This window comes from Myotis daubentonii, chromosome 20 (genome assembly GCF_963259705.1).
Source record: "Myotis daubentonii chromosome 20, mMyoDau2.1, whole genome shotgun sequence".
Lineage (NCBI taxonomy): Eukaryota > Metazoa > Chordata > Mammalia > Chiroptera > Vespertilionidae > Myotis > Myotis daubentonii.
Window position 1 is genome coordinate 15,311,566 of NC_081859.1, and position 27,304 is coordinate 15,338,869.

General features: G+C 60.1%; 1 protein-coding gene across 7 annotated transcripts; it reads right to left on the reverse strand.

The window, feature by feature from the left end:
• Positions 1-3,116: 3,116 nt before the first annotated feature.
• Positions 3,117-27,304, reverse strand: PSEN2 (presenilin 2). Of its 7 annotated transcripts, none has more exons than XM_059677614.1 (12): positions 27,212-27,297; positions 20,926-20,961; positions 15,818-15,978; positions 13,438-13,652; positions 13,010-13,151; positions 11,202-11,269; positions 10,081-10,301; positions 9,361-9,459; positions 6,695-6,778; positions 6,291-6,392; positions 4,777-4,895; positions 3,117-3,752 (listed from the first exon to the last, which is right to left on the reverse strand). In XM_059677614.1, the coding sequence occupies exons 3-12, from the start codon at positions 15,956-15,958 to the stop codon at positions 3,597-3,599; spliced, it is 1,347 nt and encodes a 448-aa protein (XP_059533597.1). In that variant the 5' UTR covers positions 15,959-15,978; positions 20,926-20,961; positions 27,212-27,297; the 3' UTR covers positions 3,117-3,596. The 7 variants fall into 7 exon arrangements, 5 of the variants coding, with proteins under 5 accessions (XP_059533597.1, XP_059533600.1, XP_059533598.1 ...); XM_059677617.1 differs by lacking the exon at positions 27,212-27,297 and adding an exon at positions 26,069-26,132; XM_059677615.1 differs by lacking the exon at positions 20,926-20,961 and having other exon boundaries at positions 27,212-27,304.

A 27,304-nucleotide genomic window follows, 5' to 3' on the forward strand; every position in this document is an offset into this window, starting at 1 on the left:
AGGCAAGCAGGTAGGTGAGCAGTTAGGAGCCAGTGGTCCCGGATTGCGAGAGGGATGTCTGACTGCCAGTTTAGGCCCGATCACTGCCTAAAATGGTAGTCGGACATTCCCCGAGGGGTCCCAGATTGGAGAGGGTTCAGGCAGGGCTGAGGGACTCCCTCCCCTCCAACCCTGTGCATGAATTTCATGCACTGGGCCTCTATCTACACTAATAAAAGAGAAACATGGTAATTGGCGTACGACCGCTACCCTTTTCATTGGCTAATCAGCGAGATATGCAAATTAACTGTCAGCCAAGATGGCGGCCAGCAGCCAGGCAGCTTGAAACTAACATGAGGCTTGCTTGCCTCAGTGACGGAGGATCGTTGGAGGAAACCAACGTTCCCCGCCTGCGGCTGCAGGCCTCTGAGCGGGCAGTTTAAGAAACATTGTAAAAAAATACCTGGTGATTTCAGCCAGCAGATTCACAACATTGTAAGCAAAGGCCAGAAACCTACTTTCAGCCGCGGAGGCCTAAGAGCTGGAGCCAAGCCTCAAGGTAAAGCTGGCCCAGAATAAAAAAAAAAAAAGAAAAAAAGGAGCGGTTGGGAACTTCAGTCACTCCCAGCCTGAAAACAGCCCTCAGCCCCTCACCCAGACTGGCCAGGCACCCCAGTGGGGACCCCCACCCTGATCCAGGATACCCTTCAGGGCAAACCAGTTGGCCGCACCCATGCACCAGGCCTCTACCCTATATAGTAAAAGGGTAATATGCCTCCCGGCACCCGGATCAGCGTGACAGGGGGCAGCGCCCAAACCCCCTGATCGCCCTGCGGCTCTGTGTGTGACAGGGGGCAGGGCCCCAATCCCCTGAGCAGCCCTGCTCTGTGCCTGATAGGGGGGAGCTCCCCAACCCCCCCCCCCATAGGCCCTGCTCTGTGTGTGATGGGGTAGAGCCATAACCTCCCCATTGGCCCTGCCCTGAGTGTGAGAGTGGAGGCGCCCCAACCCCCTGATTGGCCCTGCTCCGTGGGTGATAGAGAGTGGTGCCCAAGCCCCTGATGGGCCCTGCTCTGTGTGTGATGGGGGCAGCGCCCCAACCCCCTGATTGGCCCTGCTCTGTGCGTGATGGTTTGGCGCTGCAACCTCCCCATCGACCCTGCCTTGAGTGTGACAGGGGACGGTGCCCCAACTCCCCAATTGGCCCTACCCTGAGCGTATCTGAGGGTGGCATCACAACCTCCCAATCTCCCTGCTCTGTGCATGACGGGGCAGCACCCCAACTCCCCAGTCAGCCCTGCTCTGAGCCCGACCAGGGGCTGCACCTAGGGATTGGGCCTGCCCTCTGCCACCCGGGAGCAGGCCTAAGCCAGCAGGTCGTTATCTCCCGAGGGGTCCCAGACTGCGAGAGGGCACAGGCCGGGCTGAGGGACCGCCCCTCCCCCCCGAGTGCACAAATTTTTGTGCACCGGGCCTCTAGTTCCATATATAAAAGGCAAACCGTCCAAATGAAAAAAATGGGCAGGTGATAGGAACAAATAACCAACAAGGCAACATGCACAGCCAAGACGTGTAAAAGGAGGCTTAACCTCATCGCCAACTAAGCCCACACGTTGACCTGGCCACACCATGGTTCTTACCCTTTGGCCTTCTCACATTTACTTGCTTTTTCCCATCTCAACACTTCACCATAACCCTTCATCATGGGAGCACCCATCCTGCCCTCCCTCCAGAAGGGCCCCTACCTTCTGCTCTACCCCCGAGGGCACCCTGTCAGGCCTTTCAAAGGACCTCTTGAAGCCGAACAAACCCAAACTCTTGTCAGACCTCCTCTTCAGAAGCCCCTCTCGGATAAACATCGAGCGAGCTTCTCCCTGTGCTTCCTCCCCTTTCACCTCCTGGGAGCTGTCGCCGCCAGGGACCAGCCCCACCTGCTGAGAGCCCCCCTCCACTCCGATGCCACCCTGGGTCTGATGCGAGACAGTCACAGCCCCTCACAGCTCAGATCCCTACCACAGGCCAGGAACACCACGGGCCAACCCAGCTCTGGCTTCCCGCCCCCGCTCTTCCATGAACAGCTCAGGGGAAAGAAGGCTCCGTCAGGCACCGAAACACAGAACCCCCATGCCTCTCATGACGAACAGCAGCTCTCCGCACGCCGTTGTTTCTGGGACAAGGACACGGAGCCCGTCTGCAGCACACACGGCACCTGTGTTTCTGCAGGGCCTGCTCCGTGCGGCTTCGAGGTCCTCCCAACCGTGAATCCTTTAGAGAAGGAGAGCCACCCCTCCACACCCCCACTGTGCCGAGGCGGCCAGAGAGGAAAGGGGGCGCGTTTCCGAGCACGGCTCTGACCTCGCCCCGCTACCCTTTGAGGACACTCGCTCTGTTTCGGCAACTGCCTTGCAGGGCTTCTGGCGACAGGCACGGTTGAAGCCAGCACAAGGCCGTGCTTAGCACTGGCAGCTGGCACAGCTCCGAGCTGCCAGCCACCGGGCCTCACGGCTCTCGCACACCTTTGCTTAGGGAACTTTCTAGTTAGAGAAACGATTGCAGAGATGGGGGTGTGGGACATAAGCCTCTCTTTATTTATTTTTTTAAATATATTTTATTGATTTTTTACAGAGAGGAAGGGAGAGGGATAGAGAGTTAGAAACATCGATGACAGAGAAACATCAATCAGCTGCCTCCTGCACATCCCCCACTGGGGAAGTGCCCGCAACCAAGGTACATGCCCTTGACCGGAATCGAACCTGGGACCCTTCAGTCCGCAGGCCGACGCTCTATCCACTGAGCCAAACCGGTTTCAGCCAGCCTCTCTTTAATATGTTTTTATTGATTTCAGAGAGAGGAAGGGAGGGAGAGATAGAAACATCAATGAACGATGAGAAACATCGGCTGCCTCCTGCACGCCTCCTACTGGGGAATAAGCCAGAAACCTGGGCATGTGCCCTGAGGAACGGAACCGAGACCTGGATCACAGGGACGCTCAACCACTGAGCCACTGGCCGGGCCCAATCTCTCCTTCGTAACTGGGTGAGTCTCCTTCCTGTGCCCAGACCTGTTATCCCAGGAGTGGCCGTGCGATGCAGGGATGAGGCCAACACTGACCAAGAGACCAAACTGCAATACTCCAACAGGATTCATCTTTTATTGATATTAATTAATATTAAGCCACTTCCCAGGGGAACTGCTGTAACACGATTAGGACTTGGTTTCTAAAGGTAATAACATACTGACGTCCTAGACAAGCACTGGCCACATTCCTCGCAGAGAAAATGGGCTTTTCTTCTCCGGCCAGTGACCGGGTGCCTGGTGCGGCCTGCCCTGCGCGCACCTTCCTTCGTCCCTTCCTCTCGCCCGCACATCCCGGCTCCGAGGCCTGCCCATCATGCCCCCCGCTCCTCTGGGGGGGCTTGTTTCCCCGCGAGCGCGGAAGGGTGAGCCTCCGTCTGGTGGCAAAACTAGCACCAAAAGGCGGTTCTTCTCCACGCAGTAAACACGGTCTTTTTTTATTCTCGTTTGTTTTTTTCTAAGGAAATAAAAGTCTTAAAAGTATATGGCACTAGAGTGTGAGACTATACAGCTGCGTCGGTCACAGCCCCCGGCGGCCGCCCTCAGATGTGGAGCTGGTGGGAGGCCAGCGTGTCCATGAAGGGGCGCACCAGGTTGTCGGTGGAGAAGTAGAAGATGAGGCCGAAGGCGATGGAGATGGGCAGGGCGGGCAGCGCCTTCTTGAACACGGCGAGCAGCAGGAGGGTCAGGCACAGGCCCTGCGGACACGGGGGGCGCGGGGGGGCAGTCAGCCGGCCGGCCTGGGTGCAGGGCTTGTCAAGGGCACCCACAGCCTCCCGGGTCCTCCCGACAGCTGAGGGCCGAGGACGGTTCCCCCCGTAACTCCCTACACGTCAGTGGGTGAGCCTGAAAGCGGCTCTTGACTCAGCACGTCGCTGTCTGCCAGACCTGCCTGCTGCCAGCCCGCAGCAGGGACACGCGACCTGAGGGCAGCGGCCGCCCCTCGGGACACACGTTTCTAGAATTGGATGGGCTCGACTAAATGCTGGCACCATGGGAATCAAAGATGGCGTGTGTCTCCTCCCTCAGTCCTGCCCGCCTGTCCCCGCCTGGCAGATGCAGGAATGGTCAGGGTGGGGGCAGAGCCAGGTGCTGGCTGTGCCCTGGGAGGGGCAGCTTCAGGTCCCCCAGTGCAGAGGGGGCGGAGCCTGGGGCCCAGCACCCTCCCCGATGGGCCGGAGCCTGAACGTGCCACGTGGTGCAGGGGTTCGCCCCTCAGAGCCACTGCCCCGAGATCAGTCATCACAGTTCGTTTCCCCCAGACGTCCATCCGGCCACCTTAAGTGACTACAGGAGCCTCCCAATTCCACTGCTGGGGCTCAAAGTGATGGGGTCCCCTCCTGGACCCTGGGAGACCCTGGGTTCAGAACCCATGGGGTGTGGGGGGCACGGAGGGAACGCGCCAGCCCTGGAGTCGGAGATCCGAGCTCACCGGCGTGTGTGCCCAGGCAAGGCCCTCAACCTGTTCACTCTGCCACGACCTCAGGTGCCTTGACCCCAGCGCACAGCTGCCCGTGCACCTGGCCACCTGGTGTGCCTGCTCGGTCGCATCAGAGCCCCGGACCCCTCCCTGCGTCTGTGGGCGCCCAGAGCCCGCGCACCTCGGTCTCACGCTAAGGATCTTGGGAACCCTGCCCGGCCCCCATCATTCTCCCTCCAGGGGCCACAGCACCTGAACATCCCCGGGGCCCAGGAAGACCTCCGGCCCCACTGCCCACTCACGATGAGGATGGCCACGAAGCAGGCCAGCGTGGTGTTCCAGTCCCCGCTGCCCGTGGCCGCCGCCTTGCCCACCAGCACGCTGTAGAAGATGAAGTCTCCGAGGCCCAGCTTCACGCCCCCTGTGTGGGCGAGACAGAGTCCGTCATCGCAGGGGGAGGCAGCAGCCGGACACCAGGGCCCAGAGGAGAGCCGGGGCGCTCAGGGCCAGGACGGGGTCACTTCGCCACCGGCCCCGCTCACCTGGCCTCTGGGGCAAGGACCGGCTGCCTCGGAAAACCGTAGCCAGCGGGACAAGGGGGAGCCCAGGGGCTGGGCGACCTGCGATCCGGGCTGTGGAAAGCTGGCATGTCTGAGAACTCGGGCAAAACTGGTGCTTCAAAACCAAAAAATCCTGGTGCTTGGCACTTAGAAAAAAGTAAATAAAATGCATTGTCCAGGGCTGGTGGGAGGCGTGCAACTCAGTGCTGGGTTTGAATCACAAGTGCCCTTTAGGGATTTAACTTCACTGCTTGTGAGAACATGCACCACACCCAGCGGTCCTCTGCAGACCTGTCCCCTTAGAAACAGGGAACGTACTTGCAAGCAGCCTGCCCCTTACCGAGCAGCGAATGAGAGGCTCTGGGATGCTTTCGTGTTGTCTCTTGTATAGAACTGCCCCTGGACACTGCATAGGGTCACTTTCTTTACTGCAGACAGTGAGAATCTATATCTATATATATAAAAGCCCAATACGCAAAGTGTCCCCTCGGGAGTTCGAGTTCGACGACTGGGAGTTTGATCGCTTGCTTGCTATGATGTGCACTGACCACCAGGGGGCGACGCGGAATGAAGGAAGGCCCTGGCCAGCAGCCGGCAACTGGGGAAGGGAGGCCCCGGCTGGCAGCGACAGCCGCTAGGGACCCTACCTTAGTGCACTGGGCCTCTAGTGTTCCTATAATAAACCTGAGTCGGCCTGTATCAAGGGAACTGCTTGCCTCCTCTGCCCCTCGCCCTCCTCCCTCCCACGCCCTCCCAAGCCCCCACGCCCTCCCACTCGCCCTCCCCGCCCCCCCCGCCCCGCACACCCTCCTTCCCTCCAGACTCCAACCAGGTGGTGCTCCTCCTGTCAAGGCAATGTCTGTCCTGACGTGACTGAACCTGGGAGCTCAGGTCTCCCTCTGACCCCCGACACCTGGTCCAGAACCCCTGGTGCCCCCATCCCGTGTTCTCCTGCACAGCCCCCCTCCCCCGCCTCAGTGTCCGTGATCAGGCCCATGCGGTGAGAGGTGAGTCTCAGAGCCGGGGCCCTGCACAGTGCAGGCCGGCACACGGCTGGGGCTCGGTGACCGTGGTCCAATACAGGCTTCAGCCTGCATGTGCGAGGCCCGCGGCCTGCCGACAGGACCTCCCCCCACGGGTTCCTCCTGGACGCCGGCAAGGCCGTCTGTCTCCCTCACGCCCTCCGCCCTGGACATCAGGGCTCCCCATCTCCCCCCGCCCAGGACCCACAGACCCTCTGGGCATGGGCACCTTACTTTCCTCCTCTTCCTCCAGCTCCTCCCCCGGGGAGCCAGGCAGGGGGGGCTCCAGGACTTCCGGGTACGAGGGCTCCCCCAAACTGTCGCAGGAGTCTTCTTCTGGGTCCAGTAGGAGATGCCGGCATCCCCGCGGGTGGGAGAGGAAGGGAGAGACAGAAGCTGGTCAGAGGCTGCTCTGGAGCTCAGGGTCCCTGCCCGCCCCCTGGCCCAGCGCCATGTAAGAGGAAGAGGCCGAGGCAGAGGACCGAAGGCCACCCTCGCTTGGTCCCCAAGATGCCAGGGGGGCTGGTCTTCCCTTCTGCCCCCCAACCTCGTGTCTCCCGGGGAGGCCAGGCCAGGCTGAGCGGGGAGCAGTGAGGGGCCGCCCCCAGGGCCCCGGGCTACCAGCCCCCGGCACTCACCCATCTCTGGGTCGTAGGGGAGCTGAAGGGCCCCCTGAGAGGAGGGGTCCGGCTTGGCCATGCCCACTGTCCACACCATGGCGGCTGGGGGGGGGGGGGGGGGGAAGAGAAGGGTCACGCCTCAGGCAGGGCCAACGGGCTCCCAGGGTCCCCGGAAGCCCACACAAGCCCCCCGTTCCCTGGCGTTCGCTACGCCCACTTGGCAGGAGGCTGCGGGGGAGGGGTCCACACTCACTGACCAGGTTCAGGCAGACAACGCCTTTCCTGTCTTTTTTTGCCTCCTCACCAAAACAATGGCAATAACATCAGCGAACAGTCTGATGAACTAATTGTGTTTTCGTTTTATTGTGTAAAGAACATGTACCATCTATAATAATAAACGCATATGCTAATTAGACCGGACGTCCTTCTGGACAACCTTCTGGATGCAGCCAGGGCTGGGAGGGAAGCCCGGGTCCTGGGTGCGGAGGGAAGCTGGTGCCGGCAGCCGGGGGAAGGAAGGCCTGCTCTTGTATGAATTTCGTGCGTCAGCCTCTAGTGAACTCTATCGTCTTAGCCATTTGAAGTGTTAAGTATATGCACGCTGCTGAGGAAGAACAGATCTCCACAACTTTTCCAACTCGCAGCACGGAAACTCACACCCAGTGACCAGCCCCACTTCCCTTCCCCTGTCCTACTTCCTGTCCCTATGAGTCCGATACCTCACATACGTGGAATCTACAGGATCTGTCTCTTGGTGACTGGCGTGATCTGCTTAGCATGTCCTCAAGGTTCATGCCTGTAGCACGTGTCAGAACTCCTTTCCTTTTCAAGGCGGAATAGTATTCCACGGTGTCGATACATCTGGTTTATCCGCTCACCCTCAGTAGACACCCGGCTGCTTCCAGCTCTTGGCTGTTGTGAATGCTGCTGCTACGAACATGGCTGCACACACACACACCCAAGACCTGCTTTCAGTCCTCCTGGGGCTGTCCAGAGGGGCCTGCTGCATCACGTGGTGCTAACTGTGTGCTCTCTCTGGCCTGGAGACTCCCTCCTGCACTCACGTCCAGCTCTGCAGCCAGTGCCCGGGGCACCTCACACTCCATGCGCCCCACTGCTCCCAACCACTGCCAGCTCCATCCTCTGCTGCTCAGACCCGAACACGGCCATCACCTGACTCTCGTTCCTCTCTCTCGGGTTGTTCTTCAGGCTCTAAACTCAGCTCCTGCCCCCCTTGATCCCGAACCACTGCTCCCCACCCAGCAACCTGTGTGGTCCTATGAAAACGTCCAGTCACGCCCTGGCCGGTCGGGCTCATGGATGGAGCGTTGGCACGAGGACTGAAGGGTCCAGTTCCATTCCAGTCCAGGGCAAGGACCTCGGTGGCAGGCTTGGTGTGTGGGAGGAAACCGATCGATGGTGAGGATTAACAACAACAAAAAACACACAAAAGAGCAAACAAGCCCTGACCGGTTTGGCTCGGTGGCTAGAGCGACGGCCTGCGGACTGAAGGGTCCCAGGTTCGATTCCGGTCAAGGGCATGTACCTTGGTTGCGGGCACATCCCCAGTAGGGGGTGTGCAGGAGGCAGCTGATCGATGTTTCTCTCTCATCGATGTTTCTAACTCTCTATCCCTCTCCCTTCCTCTCTGTAAAAAATCAATAAAATATATTAAAAAAAAAAAAAAAAGACCAAACAAGTAAAGTCATGTCACGTCAGTCTGAAATCTTCCAGGTTGTGTCACGTCTCACTGAGGAAAAGCCTGCAGGGCCGACCGTGACCTGGACCCCCTTCTCCCCCCGCCTCCCCCCAGCTCGCTCACGGCCATCTTAGGCCTCGGCACTTGCTGCTCTTCCTTCTGCCCAGAATTCTGTCCCAGGCTGTCCTAGGGCAGGACACGCCTCCTCTGACAGAGGCCTTCCTTGACCATCGTGTGTGAACAGCAGCGCCACTGCCTGGAGTCCTCAGGCCCCTCCCGCGCCGTCTCTACACACAGCACGCACCTCCTGGCCTGTTAGTGACTGCCTGTCCCCCTCCCAGAATGCAAGCTCCACGAGGGCACAGATGTGAACCAAGTCCAGGCACCGTCCCAGTCTTTCCCCCTGTGGTGCCGGCTCATCCTCGGAACGTGCCCGGACGGAGCTTTCACTCGACCTTCATTGGTTAGAGGTCGCCCAGAGCCCCGCCGTTGCTCCATCACGGGCTCCAGGGCACCCTGCACAGCCGGCCCCGGAAGTTCAAGCTCTTACTTAAGGGCCACCAGCCACAGACGGAGGGATTAAAGCCACAGGGCTGTGTGCTCTGGGGGCCCCGGCCCCCGCGGGCCTTGTCTCATCGGCGTCTCCGAGGCCCGCACAGTGCCCGCCACAAGGGGGGCTCTGATACAGGTGTGCTGCACGCATGTGCACCCACCCTACACCTGGCCTGAGCCAGGGGCCCCCACGTGCCTCCCCTCAGACTCAACGCCAGCAGCCACGTTGCTGGGGAGGCCGCGGCCCGCCTCGCTCACTTCCCACCTGCGCCCCGTGTGACAGCAAGCTGCCGGCCGCTGTCGGCCTGGAGGGGAGACCCTCCTGAGGCCCCCAGGCCTCCTCCCCGCTTGGGTCAGGGAACGGGCAACCATCCCCGAGTGAACTCTGAAGCCAGGCCTGACCCCAAGTTGGGAGGAGGTGGGGGCCACTCACAGGAGTATATCAGGGCCGGAAATATGGGCTCATTCCTCTCCTGGGCCGTCTCCACCAGCATCCGCAGCGGCCCCTTGGGGCACAGCACAGCCATGAGATCTGGAAAAAGAAAGTTAAAAAGGAGATTTACCCCCAAGCACCCCCAAAGAGAGGAGCCAGCCCCCTAACACCGGTATGGGGGGGGGGGCGTGCCCCAGAGCCCGAGTGTGAGGCTCTCAGGATGGGCCCTGCCGTCCTATCACCCAACCCACGGTCTCCAGCCACAGCCGCCAGCCTGCCCATGGAGCCCAGAGCAGGCCCAGGAGGGCTCCCTGCGAGAAGGAAAGAGGAGGAACTGGGAGTCCCACGTCCCTGGGCCCGAGAACGGAAGAAACAGAACCGGGGAGGCCCTCACACGAATGCCAGTGAGACCGTGGCTAACGCTCCGGGTGCCCGAGCTACAGGTGCCGTGCCCGGCCCGGGCCCAGGACTGGCAGTGCGTCATGCTTCAGTGCAAGGGCTCGGTAAACGTTCGCCTTTAACAAACCGCGTCAGCACTCGTGAGTCCACACAGGACACTCTCTCAGAAGGGAGGTTCCCCTGCCCCCCGCCCCCAAGCCCGCTGGGCACGGGGAGGGAGGAGGGGCCTTTCCACACTGGTCACGCGTGGGCAGCAGCGAGGCTGGGCCCTCGACGCTGACCACTGCCTGCCGCAGGCTCTGCCCGCCGGCGCCCACCTACCGTACACAGAGATGGCGCCCAGGATGACCCAGGCGGACCACTCCGGGAGGTACTTGATGAAGACCAAGGCCATGAGCGCGCTGATCATGATGAGGTAGGCCTGCTGCAGCACCAGCGGGCCCTTCCAGTGGATGCACACCATGCCCACCGCCCCGAAGTTCCAGACGACCAGGAACAGGGTGGGGTAGTCCATGGCCACGTTGTAGGTCTTGAGCACTTCCCTGCGGGACCCGAGTCAAGCCCGGGGGCGGGGCACTCAGCGAGAGCCAGACCCGGTGCCAGTCAACACCCTGCTCCTCAGCCCTCAAGTCCCAGCCTGGTTTCCAGCTCCTGGTGCCACTGACCAGCATTCCCTTCCCCATTCCTAGGAGTCCCGCACAAACCCCTGGAAATGGTCTGGAACGAGGGGGGGAGGAAGCCGACGGCTCGTTCTTGGGGTGCTCCACGTGGGTGTGCACTGGCACGACCGGAAGGCCCTCAGCCCCTGGACATTCCGGGGATGTGCTCTCTCCGCTCCCTCCTGTCTGTGCCCCTGGGTCAGGCTGATATTCCAAATCAGGGACAATGGAGACCCTTTTTGCCATAAACTAGGAAGAACCCAGGTCCAGCCCAAAGACTAGAGTGTGAATTCTGAGGGGTCCTACCCTCCTTGGGTTCACAGAGAGCCTCGTCCCCGAAGGCTCTGCGCGCTTGTTTTAAATTAGGAACCACAGAGACGCGTGGCCCACCATGGAGACCACTCCGTGTCAGAATAAGGCCTGCAGGCCCGGCCGGGGTGGCTCAGTGGCTGAGCATCGAGCTAGGAACCAGGAGGTCACGATCTGGTTCCCAGTCAGGGCACTGGCCGGGGTTTCAGGCTCGATTCCCAGGAGGGGGCGTGTAGGAGGCACCGATCAATCATTCTCATCACCGATATTTGTATTTCTCTTTCCTTCTCCCTTCCTCGCTGAAATCAATAAAAATACGATAACGAAAGGTCTGTGGAAAGAGGAGCCCGGCTCGGAGCAGACCCTGGGGAGGGTGTGGAGCCCGGGGGAGCCCTTCCCCACCCAGGTCCCTCACGGCCGCTCGGGCCACCGCGGGAGGGCCCCGAGGACTCGCTGCCCACAGCTGCCACTCACCCGAGGTAGATGTAGGTGAAGAGGAACAGCAGCATCAGCGAGGACATGATCAGCCAGCCGTGGATGAACTGGAGAGAAGCAGGCAGCGTGAGCACGGGTGTCCCAGCCCCACCGCAGCCTCAGGCTCCCGGCGCCGACGACGCCCACGCCGGGAACCCTCCTTCCTCAGGCTCCTCCGCGGCGGGGCTGGAGGGCCGGGGTGGCCGTTTTCCAGGCACATGGGGCACAGAAATTCAAGGTCTCCCTAGGCCGCCCTGCGAGTTGAGCAGTTAGGCCGACTGCTTTAGGCCTAACACCTGGACCTGACCCACCCAGAGGACATGCTGGCGTCCTACACGCCAGGCACTGTCTGGGCGCCCGAGGAAGCCAGCAAAGCCTCTGCCCACGCGTGCTGCATTCCATGTGAGGGCAGCAGGCGACACGGATACACACGCATCGTGACAGGCGGCAGCACGGGCTCTGAAGAAAGCCAGCCGCGGGCTGGTCCCAGGAGAGCCACCGGTGCTGACTTGGGCGAGTGGGCAGGGCAGGCTCTTGGAGAGGCTTCTTTTGAACAGAGTCAACCCAGGGAGTCCCTCCCACCTGAGGGTGTGCAAGCACTGCTCTCCTCCCTGCCAAGCCGGGGAGGGTGAAGGACGCGGGGCTCCTCAGCCAGTCCCGGGCCCAGCACAGGGCACAGCGCTGATGCTCCTTCCAGCCTCCCCACCTGCAGACAGACCCAGCTCGGGACCCGGCGCCTCAGGCAGGACCTGGTCCCCCAGGAGTGAGGCCGTGGCCTTGCCAGTGCCCGGCTGCCTCTGGAACCTGCTGACACTTTATCACAGCAGCCCCGCCCGGCCAAGGCCATGGCCATCACCTGAGGTCATGGGACCTACAAGTAAACTTGACTGCACAGCCCCGGGACTGGCCACCTGGTACCTACTGACCACAGCAGTGCTGGTCCCCCACTCCCGGCTCCCAGCTGCTCTCATCTGTGCTCCGGACAAGCAGCCCTCCACCCTCTTCCCCCGTCCACCGCCCTCCCCACCCCAACCTGAAACTCGGGCTCACCTGCACAGGTCATTACCTGTCGATAAGCTCAGCACCCGCACACCTCCTAACAGCCCTCCCTTCATGCACCCCACTTCCACCCCCGCTGGGAGGGGGCTCATCTCTTCTCCACTCCTTCTACCTGCCCCACACAAGGCGGCAGCCTGAGTACAACATGCTCATGCCTGTGTGTGAGCGGTTTGCATTAGGTAACGCCTAGTTTAACTTCCTTCTAGTCCTCAGGGCGTCAAAGCTCTGAGAAGCCTGAAACCGAGTCTACAAGCTATGGCATCTCTGGGGGCAATGCCCAGGATGGGGGCCAGGCAGACTCCACGCCTCTACCACTCCAGGGCCACTCCACAGCTGGGGGGGGAGGAGAGTGGGCATCCCAACCAGCACCGGAAGACCCAGCCCAGGATCTGTACGACGGGCCTAAAGGGAAATGGGAAAATAAAATAAGCCCGGAGGGAAGTATGGGGTGAGGGGAGCCTAGAACAGAACACTCATTCCTTCGGAAGGAGAAGCAAAAGAAAACTGACCTTGAATACGAGAAGTGACATGTGAATGCTGCAAGGAGGAACTCAATTAGGTGGGATTATGTGTAAGTTTAAAACACAAGAGCAGTGGCTAACCCATGGTAGGGGCAGGAGAGGGGTGGTAAGAGTACCAAAAACCAGAGTCTGTTTTGCAGAGAAAAGGAACTCTGTTTTTTTAAAGCCCACGGTTGCAGCACAAGAGGCACCGCAAGGGGGCGGCAGGACAGGCGGCGGGCGGCTCACCTTGTAGCAGCGGTACTTGTACAGCACGACCAGGAAGATGGTCATGACCACGATGACGCTGAGCATGATGAGGGTGTTGAGCACGGAGTTGAGCAGGCGCTGGCCCACCGAGGGCGTGTCTTCGGTGAAGGGCGTGTAGATGCTGAGGGAGGAGGCCAGGGCTCGGTGCCCGTCCCTGCCTGGTCCGTGTGCCCCCCCAAAGGAGCCCTGGGCGCCTGCCCTGGGGGCGTGCTGTCGGCCATCCCCACTGCTGCCCTGCCTTCCAACCCATCTCCCGGCCCCGACCTCAGCCTGAGGACCGGGCCCCAGACAGGGTGCGGACTCTTCGTCCCTGCTCCTTTCTGCCGCTGGCACGGAGCTGCGGTGCCCTGGCCGACGGAGGCCACCACCCCGCCCCAGCCCCGCCCCCACCTGCCGGGCCCACTCACAGCTGCCCGTTCTTCTCCGTGTAGAAGCGCACGGACTTGATGGTGGCCACCACCACGACCATGCACAGCGTGACGGGCACGAAGAGCATGATCACGTGCTTCGCTCCGTACTTGAGGGTCAGCTCCTCCTCCAGGCCCGGCAGCCGCCCGGGGACCCCACTGCAGACGTAGCGGTCAGGGTCTTCCTCCTGGTCCTCCTCGCGGCCCTGGCTTCTCTGTGGGAAGCACACGGTCAGGGCCACGGAGGCCCCGGGGCAGCCTGCCACGCGGCGCGGGTGTGGAAGAGGAAAGGAGGGCCGCAGGGCAGGGGAGGGAGCTGGGACAGCCAGCCCCTCTGAGGCGTGTAGGAGGGCAGCTAGAGCCAGAGCCGGCACTGACCACCGCAGATGCGGGCGGGGCGCGGCAGCCAGAGGAGGTGGTCTCAGGCCGCGGCTGCATGGCTGCTGGTGGAGCCCGTCTACAGAGCTCGCCCCACTCAGCACGGGCGCCGGGTGCCCCTCATGCTGCTCACATGGCCACACTGACGTGGCACAGTCAGGCCAGGTGACAGGAAAACAGAGCAAACTTTTTAAGTTTTGCTTTTCTTTTTTTCTTTTTCTTTTTGGTTAATCCTCACCTGCGGATATTTTCCCATTGGGTTTTAGAGAGAATGGAAGGGAGGGGGAGAGACAGAAACATCGATGTGAAGGATACACATCGATTGGCTGCCTCCCGAAAGCACCCCGACCGGGCCTGGGGATCGAGCCTGTAACCGAGGTACGTGCCCCTGACTGGACTCGAACCCAGGACCCTTCAGTCTTGGGGCCGAAGCTCTATCCACTGAGCCAAACCGGCTAGGTCGAGCAAACCTTTTTGGTTCACAAATCACAAACTAGAATGGCCAGCACACACAGGGACGGACTTTCTTTGGTTATAAATGACACTGGGAATTTGCAGAGGAAAAAATTACTTTGAACGTTTGTGCCTCAAAGCCAAGCATGCAAATCTGCAGCTGAGCCAGAGGAGTCAGGCGTCTGGGAGGTCCGGGCCGAAGGGACGTTGGGAAGAGTAAATGAGCAAGCAGCGAAGGAGTGGGCAGGGCGCCTGCCAGACGCAGGCACAAATGAGCCACAGAATTCCTGCTCTGGAATTGTGGCAATTCAGCGTCATCAGCTGCTCTGGTAGTTACAGTAACAGCCAAAGCCAAATGAAACAAAACTAAAAGACGACTATTGCTTCGGTAGGGGCTTTGCAGGGATTTCAATCTAGGTCCTCAGCCGAGAACAGAAGAAACTGTTGATGAACAGGAAGTGAAGCAACTAAAATGCACAAAAACTGCAGGCGCTGAGAGACGAAGAGACTCGCAAGGGCAGGCTAAGGGGTGCTGTGCGGTGGCCGTGGTCTTGCACGACGTGGAGCACAGGGCGATAGAAATGAGCAAGGGGATCGGGCTGGAAGAAACATCCCGCCGGAAGCTGTTTGATACCAGAATGGGCCACACCAAGCACGAGGCTGGTTTTCCCTGAGGGGAGGGGTGGCTTGGCTAGTGCCTCTCCAAGAACACGCCCCACTTCCTGACCTTACAACCTCCTGCCCTGCGGGCTGCAGAGGTCACATCGCAGTGCAGCCCCCTTCCGGCCATGGACTGACTGTCCCTCCAATTTCCTCCCCCCCAGGGTGATGGCGTCAGGAGGCGGGGCCTCTGGGAGGGGATGCGTCATGAGAGCCGGCCGGGAGAGCAACAGGGCCTTTATAAAGGGACCACAGAGACCCTCCCCTCCCGCCACGAGGGCAAGGCTGCCCGGGAGCCGGACGTGGCCTCTCCAGACACATCTGCTGGCACCGCTGCTGGGCTCCCAGTCTCCAGACAGTGAGGATTGGATCTGTGTCTGCGATAGTTCTGTGACAGCAGCTGGACTGCAGGGAGACACAGCCCCAGCTCAAAGCCGAACATGACGCAGGTACGGTCATCGCTGGGTCGCTATGGCTGCGTCACGACGGCTGCCATCTGCCAAAAAGGCTCCCCTCGGCCGTCCCTGACCTGTGACCTGTCCCGCATCCACACTCACCCGCGGTTCCTCACTAGGCAGGGGAGGGCAGGGCAGGGCTGGGGCAGACTCGCTCGGGCCACTGCAGTCCACGTCCGGCCGGGCACGTGCGGTTGCTCTAAAGCCCTCACCACTGAGCTGTGCCACGGCAACCACACCGCCTGCCAGTCCTCCTCCCACACCGGAATGTCCGGCCGGGCACGTGCGGTCGCTCTAAAGCCCTCACCGCTGAGCTGTGCCGTGGCAACCACACCGCCTGCCAGTCCTCCCGCACCGGAACGTCCGGCCTCCATCCACAGGCACAGGGACCCAGGGGCCTGTTTCGAGGCCTCCGCCCGCCGGCGGGAACCTACCCGCTGGGCCGCATCCTCTCCGTCCTCGGGGCCCTGCCTGCCTTCCTGGCAGGAGCGAGGCACGGGGCTCTCGGCTGACATCAGGGACGTCCGCTCGTTGCACGCGTCTTCCTCGCTGTCAGAGGCCATGAACGTGAGCATGGCCCTGCCTGTCGACGTGCCTGGGAAAGCAAACACAGGAGACCTCATTCCCCTCCCCTGAGGCCATGGCGGTGGGGGACAGAGGGCCAGCAGCTCTAAGACCTGGACACGGGCCCTGCTTGCAGCAACCCCGACGCCGTGTGCAATGACCGCTGTACAGCAGGTCCCACAGCCACCAGGAGGCTGCGCGCCGAGGGACGGCCTCCGGAGACCAGGCCACAGGGGCAGGCGCCCGCGGGAAGTCAGGCCACTCCCCCGTCACACTCATCCCTTCCAGCCACAACACCTGCTGAGCGCCGACAGTGTGCCAGCGACTGTGCTGGGCTCCGGGGTACAAAGATGAGTAAAGGACACCTTTTATCCGTAAGAAAACACACAAAAGGCCACCCAGTGTGACCAGGGTTATGATGCAGATGTTCCCACGTGGTGCAGAAGCACCGAGGAGGGACTAAACCTGAGACCAGGAATGTTTTCGAGAGAAGACGACAGGGCCTGACGGACACAGCCTTTTCCAGGTGGGAGGGAAGGGCACGAAGAAAGCTCAGGGCCCGGGCTGACGGGTGGGGCCACCCGGGGAGGCGTGAGGGTCTCCCGTACTCCCCCCACCAAGGGCAGCGTGACAGGCAGACCAGCTCGGTGTTTAGGAGTGTCAGTCCGGCCACTGCCTGGATGAGGAGGAGGGAAGGGGCTCCCGTGAAGGCGTCCGCGGTGGATGCACGTGAGGGGACAGGACCAGGAGGGTCAGGACGAAAGCAGACAGGACCGGATGTGGGCAAACCAGAGGAGAGAGTCAGGGTGGGCCCGGCGTGGAGGAAGACAGGGAGGGGGATCGTCTCAGGAGAAGGTGGAATTCGGTCCAGGAGCCTGAGTGTCTGTGGGTTAAAAGGCAGAGGCATCTAAGAGGGGGCTGAGTGCCTGGGTCTGGGCACCGGGAGGCAGATGAGAGTCATGAGTTAGAAGTGAGACCACGTGGGGTGAGCATGTGTGTGTGTGTGTGCACGTGTGTGTGAGTGTGTGCACACGCATGTGCGTGTGCGTGTGTGGTGGGAAAGTACAGCTGAGGCAGGACCCACGGGAAGGCTCAGGAAGAAGGGACTACACAGGACAGAGGCCTGTCCCCAACATGTGCTGTCCTGAGCGGTGTGTATACACGACAGCACCCACAGAAGCCAGTGCAGCCCAAAGGGGCGGGGAAAACGTCAGCGAACCCCTGATGGATCTGACTGTCCCCACCGACATCGGGCAGGGGCAGCTGAGCTGCCACCAGGGCCAGCTCTCCCCATCGCCGCCTCCCGGAAGCCCTCCGGGCTGAGCTCCATGCCACTGGGCTCAGGCAGCCAGGTCTGCCTGCTGCTGAAGGTTTATCTCCAAGTCGGTCACCCCCATAATTTATCATTTTGAGGCCAGCAGGGTCCTCACGGCAGGGTCTGTGGCTGCACTCAGGGCTGTGGTCTGGATTATGCCTGCGTGACTTCAATTCCCTCCCGATTAATTAGCACATGGCAGCGCCTACCTCTGGCCACCTTGCCGCCTTGCGCCCCTTACATAGAGCTCCTGCCGAGCTCCCGGGAGCAACAGCCAGGAAGCAGCGAGATGGCTGCGGGAGGGCGCAGAGGACCCTGCACTGCCGGCGTTCAGATCGGGGGACAGTCTAGGTCTCAAGGAGTAAGAGGGATGAGAAACGGTCAGGCAAGGAATGGCTTGCAGACGGCAGGTGGGACATCCTGGAAAGAAGTAGTCTCCTGACTGTGTGTGTGTGTGTGTGTGTGTGTGTTGGGGGGGGGGGCGGGGCGGTGGGAGGGCATCAGCCTATGAAACAGAAAGCCACGGTTTGCTTCCTGGTCAGGGTACTGCCTGGGCTACAGGCTTGATCCCCAGTGGGGGAGCGTGCAGGAAGCAGCCAATCAATGATTCTCCCTCATCAGTGATGTTTCTCTCTCTCCCTCTCCCTTCCTCTCTGAAATCAATAAAAACATATAAATGTGTGGGAGGGGGGACCTAACAGGGCTGATTCTGACGAGCTGAAGTGGCTGAAGCGAGGGGATCAGGGAGACTATGGTGGAAGGTGAGGCAGGAGAGGTGGGAGGTGAGGGAGGAGAGGGGAGAGGTGAGGGAGGAGAGGGGGGGAGGTGAGGCAGGAGGGGGGGAGGTGAGGGAGGAGAGGGGGGAGGAGAGGGGGAAGAGGGGGAGGAGAGGGGGGAGAGGGGGGGAGGGGGAGGTGAGGGGGGAGAGGTGGGAGGTGAGGGAGGAGAGGGGGGAGGTGAGGGCGGAGAGGGGGAGGTGAGGGAGGAGCGGGGGAGGTGAGGCAGGAGAGGGGGGAGGTGAGGCAGGAGAGGGGGGAGGTGAGGGAGGAGCGGGGGAGGTGAGGGAGGAGCGGGGGAGGTGAGGCAGGAGAGGGGGGAGGTGAGGCAGGAGAGGGGGGAGGTGAGGCAGGAGAGGGGGGAGGTGAGGGCGGAGAGGGGGAGGTGAGGGAGGAGAGGGGGAGGTGAGGCAGGAGAGGGGGGAGGTGAGGCAGGAGAGGGGGGAGGTGAGGCAGGAGAGGGGGGAGGTGAGGCAGGAGAGGGGGGAGGTGAGGGAGGAGAGGGGGGAGGTGAGGGAGGAGCGGGGGAGGTGAGGGAGGAGCGGGGGAGGTGAGGCAGGAGAGGGGGGAGGTGAGGCAGGAGAGGGGGGAGGTGAGGGAGGAGAGGGGGGAGGTGAGGGCGGAGAGGGGGAGGTGAGGGAGGAGCGGGGGAGGTGAGGCAGGAGAGGGGGGAGGTGAGGCAGGAGAGGGGGGAGGTGAGGCAGGAGAGGGGGGAGGTGAGGGAGGAGAGGGGGGAGGTGAGGGAGGAGCGGGGGAGGTGAGGCAGGAGAGGGGGGAGGTGAGGGAGGAGAGGGGGGAGGAGAAGGGGGAGAGGGGGAGGAGAGGGGGGAGAGGGGGAGGAGAGGGGGGGAGAGGGGGGAGGTGAGGGAGGAGCGGGGGAGGTGAGGGAGGAGCGGGGGAGGTGAGGCAGGAGAGGGGGGAGGACAAGGGGGAGAGGGGGAGGAGAGGGGGGAGGTGAGGGGGGGAGAGGTGGGAGGTGAGGGAGGAGAGGGGGGAGGGGATGGAGGAGAGGGAGGAGGTGAGGGAGGAGGGGGGAGGGGATGGAGGAGAGGGAGGAGGTGAGGGAGGAGAGGGGGGAGGTGAGGGAGGAGAGGGGGGAGGTGAGGGAGGAGCGGGGGAGGTGAGGCAGGAGAGGGGGGAGGTGAGGCAGGAGAGGGGGGAGGTGAGGGAGGAGAGGGGGGAGGTGAGGGAGGAGAGGGGGGAGGGGATGGAGGAGAGGGAGGAGGTGAGGGAGGAGAGGGGGGAGGTGAGGGAGGAGAGGGGGGAGGTGAGGGAGGAGCGGGGGGGAGGTGAGGGAGGAGAGGGGGGAGGTGAGAGGATGAGCGTCATGAAAGCAGGAGGCAAGTGGAGCAGCATTCTCAGGGGCGTGTGGGCCACCCCTGCTCCACAGGATCCCCTAGAACCGTGGTCAGCAAACTGCGGTTCGCGAGCTACACACGGCTCTTTGGCCCCTTGAGTGTGGCTCTTCCACAAAATACCACGTGCGGGCGCGCACGTACAGTGCGATTGAAACTTCGTGGCCCATGCGCAGAAGTCGGTATTTTGTGGAAGAGTCACACTCAAGGGGCCAAAGAGCCGCATGTGGCTCGCGAGCCGCGGTTTGCTGAGCCACTGTTTGCCGACCACTGACCTAGAACTAGGATCTGCTCCCTGGTGGCAGCTCCTGGACCAGCAGAGTCTAGTCAAGGCCCAATGTGGGGGACACACTTTGTAGCCCCGACACACCACGAGAGCTGGACTTCCCTCACCTAATGGCGGTCTGGAACTCAAAGTCCTCTCCGAGGCTCAGTCTTTGGGGGAAAACCTAAACAAACACCTGCCTGGACCCACAGCTCCTCGCTGCCCTCTGGCCTCGGTGAATTCTTTCTACCCACGAGGGGGCCTGAAACCCAGACCTGGCTGGATTTTCTCAAAACCACGTGGCCCCGAGTCTCAGCATTCCCCCCGGAGCAGCCCAGACGGGATGCGCAACTCCGGGGGCTCGGACACTGTTCCCCGCGCCCCAGTGTGGTCTGGGGTGTGGAGTAATGGAGTCACAACCTCCCTCCCCGTTCTTCCCAGGCCTCTGGGGCCTGTGCTACCAGGGCCTGGAGGAGCAGTCGGGAGGCCCTGCATCTGAGAAGTGACGGGTTCAACGTTACCCGGGACCTGGTCCCAGCTCTTAAACTGGATGCCAGGCTGCTCCTTTGAGATGCAGATCCCGGGCTCATCCTGACCAAGGGCCAGGGGTCCGCACTCTGAGGGAGCCCAGCTGGTGTCAGACCTTCTCTGGGGCTGCCCTGCCCGGGAATCAGACACCCATCCTGGGCCCAGCTCAGAACTGCAAATGTTGGCCACAGTCCACCTTCCCTCCTCCCTCTCCTCCCTCACCTCTGACCTCTCCTCCCTCTGCCTCACCCACCCACCCTGGCACCCCCACTGCTCATGCTCCGTGCCTGATAATGGGGGCGTGGCAGAAGGAACAGCCCTTTCTCTGGAACACCCTTCGTCTGGTGGGAGCAGGGCAGGCAGGGGAGCAGCTTTCAGACCAGGAAAGCTGCAGGGCAAGAAGAGAGTCCGAGGCTGGGACGGTCCCCAGGTCCTGCCCACCGTGGAGGAGCGTGTGGGAAACCGGGGCTCCAACACCCCCACTACACACTGGACCACCTTTCTTTCTTTTTAAAAAAAATGTTTTCACTGATTTTAGAGGGAGAGGAAGGGAGAGGGAGAGAAACATGGATAGGCCACTTCCTTCACGCCCCCTCCTGGGGATAGCGCCTGACAGGGCATCGAACCCGTGACCTCTCGGTGCATGGAATGGCGTTCAGCCAACTGAGCCACCCGGGCCAGGGCCGGACCCGCCTTCCTGGAGGCAGTAAAACTTTCCAAAAGCTTTAAAAATTCATACCTTTTGATCCTGAAATGCTACTTCTTGGAGTTTGTCCTAAGAAAATAATAAAAGATTTACATAAAAATCTGTTTGTCGCATTTATTTATAATTATTACCAAAAGTGAAAATGACGGAACTGCCTCTGTCCTATGGTGTATCCATCTGAGAGGGTTTATGATGGAACAGTAAGAAACGTATTTCAAAGAATATTCAATAACATGACAGCACAACCGGCTGTTACACGTAATGACTATATAACTTCCACACACCGTCACCTGAATTTTCTTTAAAAATGTATATATATAAGGCCTGCCCCCCCAAAATCACAAAACATTAAAGGAGGTTATCTTTGGATGGTGAGATTGTGGGTGAATTTTACTTAATGTTTTTCTGCATTTCTAAAGTGTCTATAATAAACGTGGATTGCATTTGTAGGGCTGTTTCTAAAGCTCTTAACTTTTTAAAGGGAGATAATGAGCATCAACATAGACTGTCTTCTCCCCCTGCCCTGGGCGGCACCCTCCTCTGGGCGGCACCCCCCCCCGCCCCCCCCCCCCCCCGCGGTACCCTTCCCCCGGGCGGCACCCTCCCCCTGGGCGGCAGGCAGTGGGCTCAGAAAGCCGCTCCGTCCTCTGCAGCCCTCTGCTCCCGGCTCCGGCTCCGGCTCCGAGGACAGAGCCGCTGGGAGGCACTCCCTGTGCTTCTCGGTGGGAAGGGCCTACGGGTCCCTGAAATCCTCGGGAGGGAAAAGTCGCCACCCAAACCTGCAGATAAACAACCTTGTCGCGCATGCCTGTCCACCGAGCAGCAGCGCGAGGTCCCCATGGAGGCTGACTCACGGGCAGGTGGGGGGGGGGGTGACTCTCCTACCACTGGTGTCAAACCCTGCCACCCACATAGCAACCAGCGCTCCGTTCTCTGCGGGAGCGCGGGACGGTGCAGGGGGGCCGACAGGTGGGGGCAGGGGTGTGCCGTGCAGGAGACTGTGTTTGTTGTTCTGGAAACCGGAAGCTGCCTGGGATGAGGTGCAAAATCAAACATGCAAACAGCCACTGCCCCCCCCCCCCCCCATCCATCAGCTGAAAGGGACAGAAACGCTGAAGCAGCCGAACCAGGGGCTCTGACCCAGAGAATCTCTCCAACGCGCTCCGGTCAGCAGGCCCCGCAACCATCCTGGAAACCCGGTGACCCCGTTCCTCCGACCTTCTTTCCATTTCGGGGAAATGTACATGTTTTGACGTTAAAATGTAAGGCCAGTTCTAAAATGCCACCGTAAACACCGGTGCCTCATGGGAAAAGAAGGAAACTGTAGTCCAAGAGCGATCTGGGAGTTACTGCCCTTCCCACAAACACTTAGGGCTGCAGAGAAAGGGCTGGGTCCCGACACATCACTGGTTTTTGTTTGTTTGCTGTGTGCAGGCCTAGCAGAACAGGCACTCTCCAGGGCCCCACCTCACAGGGCCACCATGACTGCTGGGGAGTTCCCAGTCTCCCCTTATATGGGGAAAGGGTTTGCTAAGGGGAGGAAATCCCCCTAGAATTTTCCTTAGAAACGTCTACAGCTCCCCTGCCTTCTGTGTCCCCAGCCCCGGGCATCTGCCCATGTATTTGGCCCCGGATGACATTCATCCATCTGTCCACCCACCTCAGCCTGTCCCGTGATGGACATCACCTGCTGGGGAGGGGGCTCTGCCACATACTCCCCGGCTGCAAGGCCTCGGGCCATTTAACATCCCATGGCCCATTTCCTCTGCTGGAAAAAGCGAAATACGCACCCCTCGCAAGAGTACTGTAAAGACTAGAGATGATGTGTACAGCACTTGGCACATAGTAGGTGTTCAATAAATGGTGGCTATAATGATGAAACAGAGGCAGGGACACAGAGGGGACAATGGAAGCCGGCTGATGCCCCTCTTGGGAGGGTCCCAGGCAACATGAACGTTTGTCAAACAAAAGGGCACGTCCAAAGGACTATGTCAGAGCCAGCAAGGCCCTCAAAGGCCATCGAGTCAGCGCCCTGTTTTACAGAAGCCCAGAGGACAAAAGCAAGTCCCAAGGCCGAAAGCCCCCGTTACAGTTCCGGTCCCCCAACTGCCAGTTGAGGAGCTCATCCCTGCCCCTGCCTGTGAGGGGCACATACGGGGCGGGCCAGGGCCATGGTCACAGAGCGGCCCACACAGCACACGGCGTGGGCTCTCCGCGTACACACCCACACTGACAAGGCCCGGGCCTTCTCCATGGGCAGGTATGTGTCCTGTCTTTAACACACAGCTTCTCCGAACACTGACAAGAGGTCAGTGAATTACAAATACTCCCCAGATCACCTGCCACCTTACAAACTCGAGTCTCTCTCCTGACCCCCGCCTCACAAGCCCTCTTCTCTTAGTGCTCCACATGGGGCAGAGGGGTGGTGGCACCAACATGGGCATGGCGCAGGGACGGGGAGTGCCCACGTGTGGGCAGGGGGCAGGGCACTGCTTCTCTGGGGCAATCAAAAGGGAGGGTTGGAAATGGTCTGCTCTGGCACTGGTGAGATAAATGATGTCTACACACCAGTCAAATCCAGTTTCCTAAGAATACTCAACGCAGGGAGAATTCTGAAGGCATAACATTAGCAGGAAGAATAGGACACACAGCTTCCTCTCGTTTCCTACCTCTAATATTTCAGCAGGTGACTACATACGGACGTGCATGAACTGCTAGAAGGCAATGCATGTGGACAGTTGTCATCACTGGACTGAGGGCTAACGGGCTTTTCAAAAATATTGCCTGAATTTTCTAGAATGCAACACGTTACTTTTATGTTTAAAAAGTCAGCGGGAATGCCGAAACCGGTTTGGGTCAGTGGATAGAGCGTTGGCCTGCGGACTGAAGGGTCCCGGGTTCGATTCCGGTCAAGGGCATGTACCTTGGTTGCGGGCACATTCCCAGTGGGAGATGTGCAGGAGGCAGCTGATCGATGTTTCTAACTCTCTATCTCTCTCCCTTCCTCTCTGTAAAAAATCAATAAAATATATTTAAAAAAATGATAATTAAAAAAATAAAAAGTCAGCGGAAAGGTGAGCACCCTTTCAATTTCTCTTCCATGTTCCAGAAGACCATGTTGGCAAAGACGATTGAGCAACCCATTCTCCCAGGCAATGAAGAGGCTGGGAAATCGACCTCCCTCCCGGACATCCGGTCTTGACTAAGGTCTGATTTGAAATTCCTCTCTTCCTCAGATCTTAACCAGGCACCCTGACCACTTCCAGGCCTGGAGGCCAACACGGATGACACAAGGCCTGAGCCCAGGCCAGCCCGGCCAGCCCAAGGTGAGAACCACCTTGGGGCCCTGGCGGGTGGCAGGCGTGCCAGCCTGGAGCCCTCACATTCCTCCTCCAGCCCCTCCCCAGCTGCTGGGGTCAGAGAACAGGTGGAAATACTTGCAAAGATTTCTGTCCTAAAGTCAGAGCAACAGCTGAGCACCAGCCAGAGATGTCTTTAGAAGAAACACATATGTGGCTTTGGTTTCTTTTTTTAAAGTGTGTGTGTGTGTATTTAAATATATTTTTATTGATTTCAGAGAGGAAGGGAGAGAGAGTGATAGAAACATCTATGATGAGAATCATTGATTGGCTGCTTCCTGCACGCCCCACACTGGGGATGGAGCCTGCAACCTGGGCATGTGCCCTTCACCGGATTCAAACCTGGGACTCTTCTGTGCACAGGCCGACGCTCTATCCACTGAGCCAAAGCAGCCAGGGCTATATATATATATATATACACACACACACACACATATATATACATATATATATACACATACATATATATACATATATACATATATACACATATATACATATATATATACATATATATATATTTTTTTAATTTATTTTTTTGCTTTGTCAGGTAGTCGCAAGACCACACAGACATTTCCTGGCAGCAGTGCAGGGACGCGGGTGGGGGTGAATGTGGGAAACTTCTTTCACAAAAACTCAAAAGATTAAGAAGACAGCTGGCTGGGATCAAATCCCAGCGCTCAGTCACGAAGCCACATCGCAGGAAACGTGGCTTAGCTCTCTGAATCTCGGTTTCCCCTCCCGGAGGAGGGTGATATCATCGCTACTGTAGTATGTATGGTCGGAGCTCTTAAGGCAGCGGTTCTCAACCTGTGGGTCGCGACCCTTTTGGGGGTCGAACGAACCCTTTCACAGGGGTTGCCTAAGACCATTGGAAAACACACATATAATTACATATTGTTTTTGTGATTAATCACTATGCTTTCATTATGTTCAATTTGTAACCATGAAATTGGGGGTCACCACAACATGAGGAGCTGTATTAAAGGGTCGCGGCGTTAGGAAGGTTGAGAACCACTGTCCTAAGGTAATTGTGAACTACTGTACAAAACGGCTTTTCATGGACTAGGACAGTGATGGCGAACCTTTTGAGCTCGGCGTATCAGCATTTTGAAAAACCCTAACTTAACTCTGGTGCCGTGCCACATACAGAATTTTTTTGATATTTGCAACCATAGTAAAACAAAGACATATTTTTGATATTTATTTTATATATTTAAATGCCATTTAACAAAGAAAAATCAACCAAAACAATGAGTTCACAGGTTTGCCATCACTGGACTAGGACTAACTCATAAAAGTATGTCATGTCATGATCATCATCAATAACTTGGAGAGACAGATGCCAAGATAGGTAGGGAACTCGTATTTGGCAAACCCTGTTTGCACAGGGGCACGGTGAGCAGGGCACGGCCACAGGCGTGACACCAGCCCTGGGAATCCAGGCACATCTGAGCGGCAGCCTTGCTCGTCCTTGACCTCCACTTTCTCAGATAGGAACACTCATCCCCATGCACACACTCCAGGCCTGCACAGGTACTTCAACCCCAAACGATACAGAATGTTCCTGAAAACCAGAAACGATCTCCACTCCGCTCGGTACCAACAGTCCTCCAACACCCGCCCGCCCCTCCTGAGAGCCCCTCACCTACGCCACACGTGAACCTGGACAGCCTGCCCGCCTGAGGCCGCAACTCTGAGCTGGAGCCAGGGTCCCCGCCCCTTCACCAGATGGGCGCCCAAAACACAGCTGCTGACATGTTTCCCCACTCGCACTCAACCCCATTCTCACAGCCGGGAACCTGAGGCTCACGCACCTGCAGCCGCTTATCCAGAGCCTAATTCCTGCCAAAGGTCTTGGCTGAGGGCCCTGGAGGCTCAGGTGTCTGCAGGAGGAGCTGTGCACACAGGTGTCTGCAGGAGGAGCTGTGCACACAGGTGTCTGCAGGAGGAGCGGTGCACTCAGCAGGGGCATCCGAGCGGGCAGCACGCAGACTCGGCAGCCCAGGGTGTCAACTTGGGGTGAAGTTGGCTCCGCAGTTGTTCCGGTGGGCGCTCCCAGGCTGCCCGCCTGCAGTGAGCCCCCAACCACAGTGCACCCCTTCATCGGGGAATACTCGAGAAGTCAGCAGACAGGAGCCTTCCAGCCAACGGCCCAAGGGCGGAGCTGGCCCACGGGCTGGGCAGCAGGACTCGAGGCCAGGACGGAGCCTGGCTGTGCTGTCTCCTACCCGGGCGACCTCGGACAAAGTCACTTCAGCTCTGTGGGCTGCGTTTCTTCGTCCACAACATGTGGGCTGGAGACTAGCTACGGCCCCAGGCTCCTTCAGCTGCAAATGCTGGGTTCTGGGCGCCTCCCACAGCTCTAAGTGCCGATAAAACAGCCCAACACCCGGGCACCACATCGCCGGCTGCGGGCCGCGACCGCGTCCAGCTGCTCACACGCCCAGAAAGACCCGTCTCCCCTCCCGTCTCCCTCCCGCCCCTGCAACGCAGGACCAGCGCCGGTGCCACGGCCGGAGGGAGGAACAAATGCCCCGTCCACACGCCCACGTGCACGGCCCCTTTAAATGCTCTGGCCCCTGAACAGCTCGCCTCGCGCCCAGCTCAGCGGGGGTCGGCGGCGGAGCAGACCCCGCCCGGCTGAAGGCCCCAGGCCTGGGGGCCACGCCCCGCGCCCCTTTCGCCCGCGAGTTCCGGGCCGGCCCCCGCGGTGGCTGTCCCGGCGCCCTGCCCTCCGCCGCCCCCGCGCCGGCCGCAGAGGCCCGGACCGCGGCGCGCGCAGCGTCCGCAGCCCCGGAACTGGCGAAGGCACCGCGAGCGGCCGCAGCGAGGGGCGCGCGGAGGGCAGGGCTCGGCCCGCGGGTCGCGGCTCCACCCGGGGCCCCTAGGCCGCGGAGGACTGGGCCTCGTCCGCTAGCCCCGGCCCCGCCTGCCCGCCTGCCCGCCCGCCGGCTCACCTGCTCCGCCGCGGCGCTCCGACCGGCGGTGTTGACGCGGCTGGCTGTGCGCCCGGCCAGACCCGGCGGCGGCCAGACCCCGCCCCTCCTGCC

Bases quoted from the DNA above. Each gene is read 5' to 3' on its own strand.
- PSEN2 (XM_059677615.1), bottom strand. From the start codon at position 15,958: ATGCTCACGTTCATGGCCTCTGACAGCGAGGAAGACGCGTGCAACGAG. The intron at 13,653-15,817 runs GTAGGTTCCCGC...TGCTTCCCACAG, and splicing joins GAGAGGATGCGGCCCAGCGG to AGAAGCCAGGGCCGCGAGGA. The intron at 13,152-13,437 runs GTGAGTGGGCCC...CTCCTCCCTCAG, and splicing joins ACGGAGAAGAACGGGCAGCT to CATCTACACGCCCTTCACCG.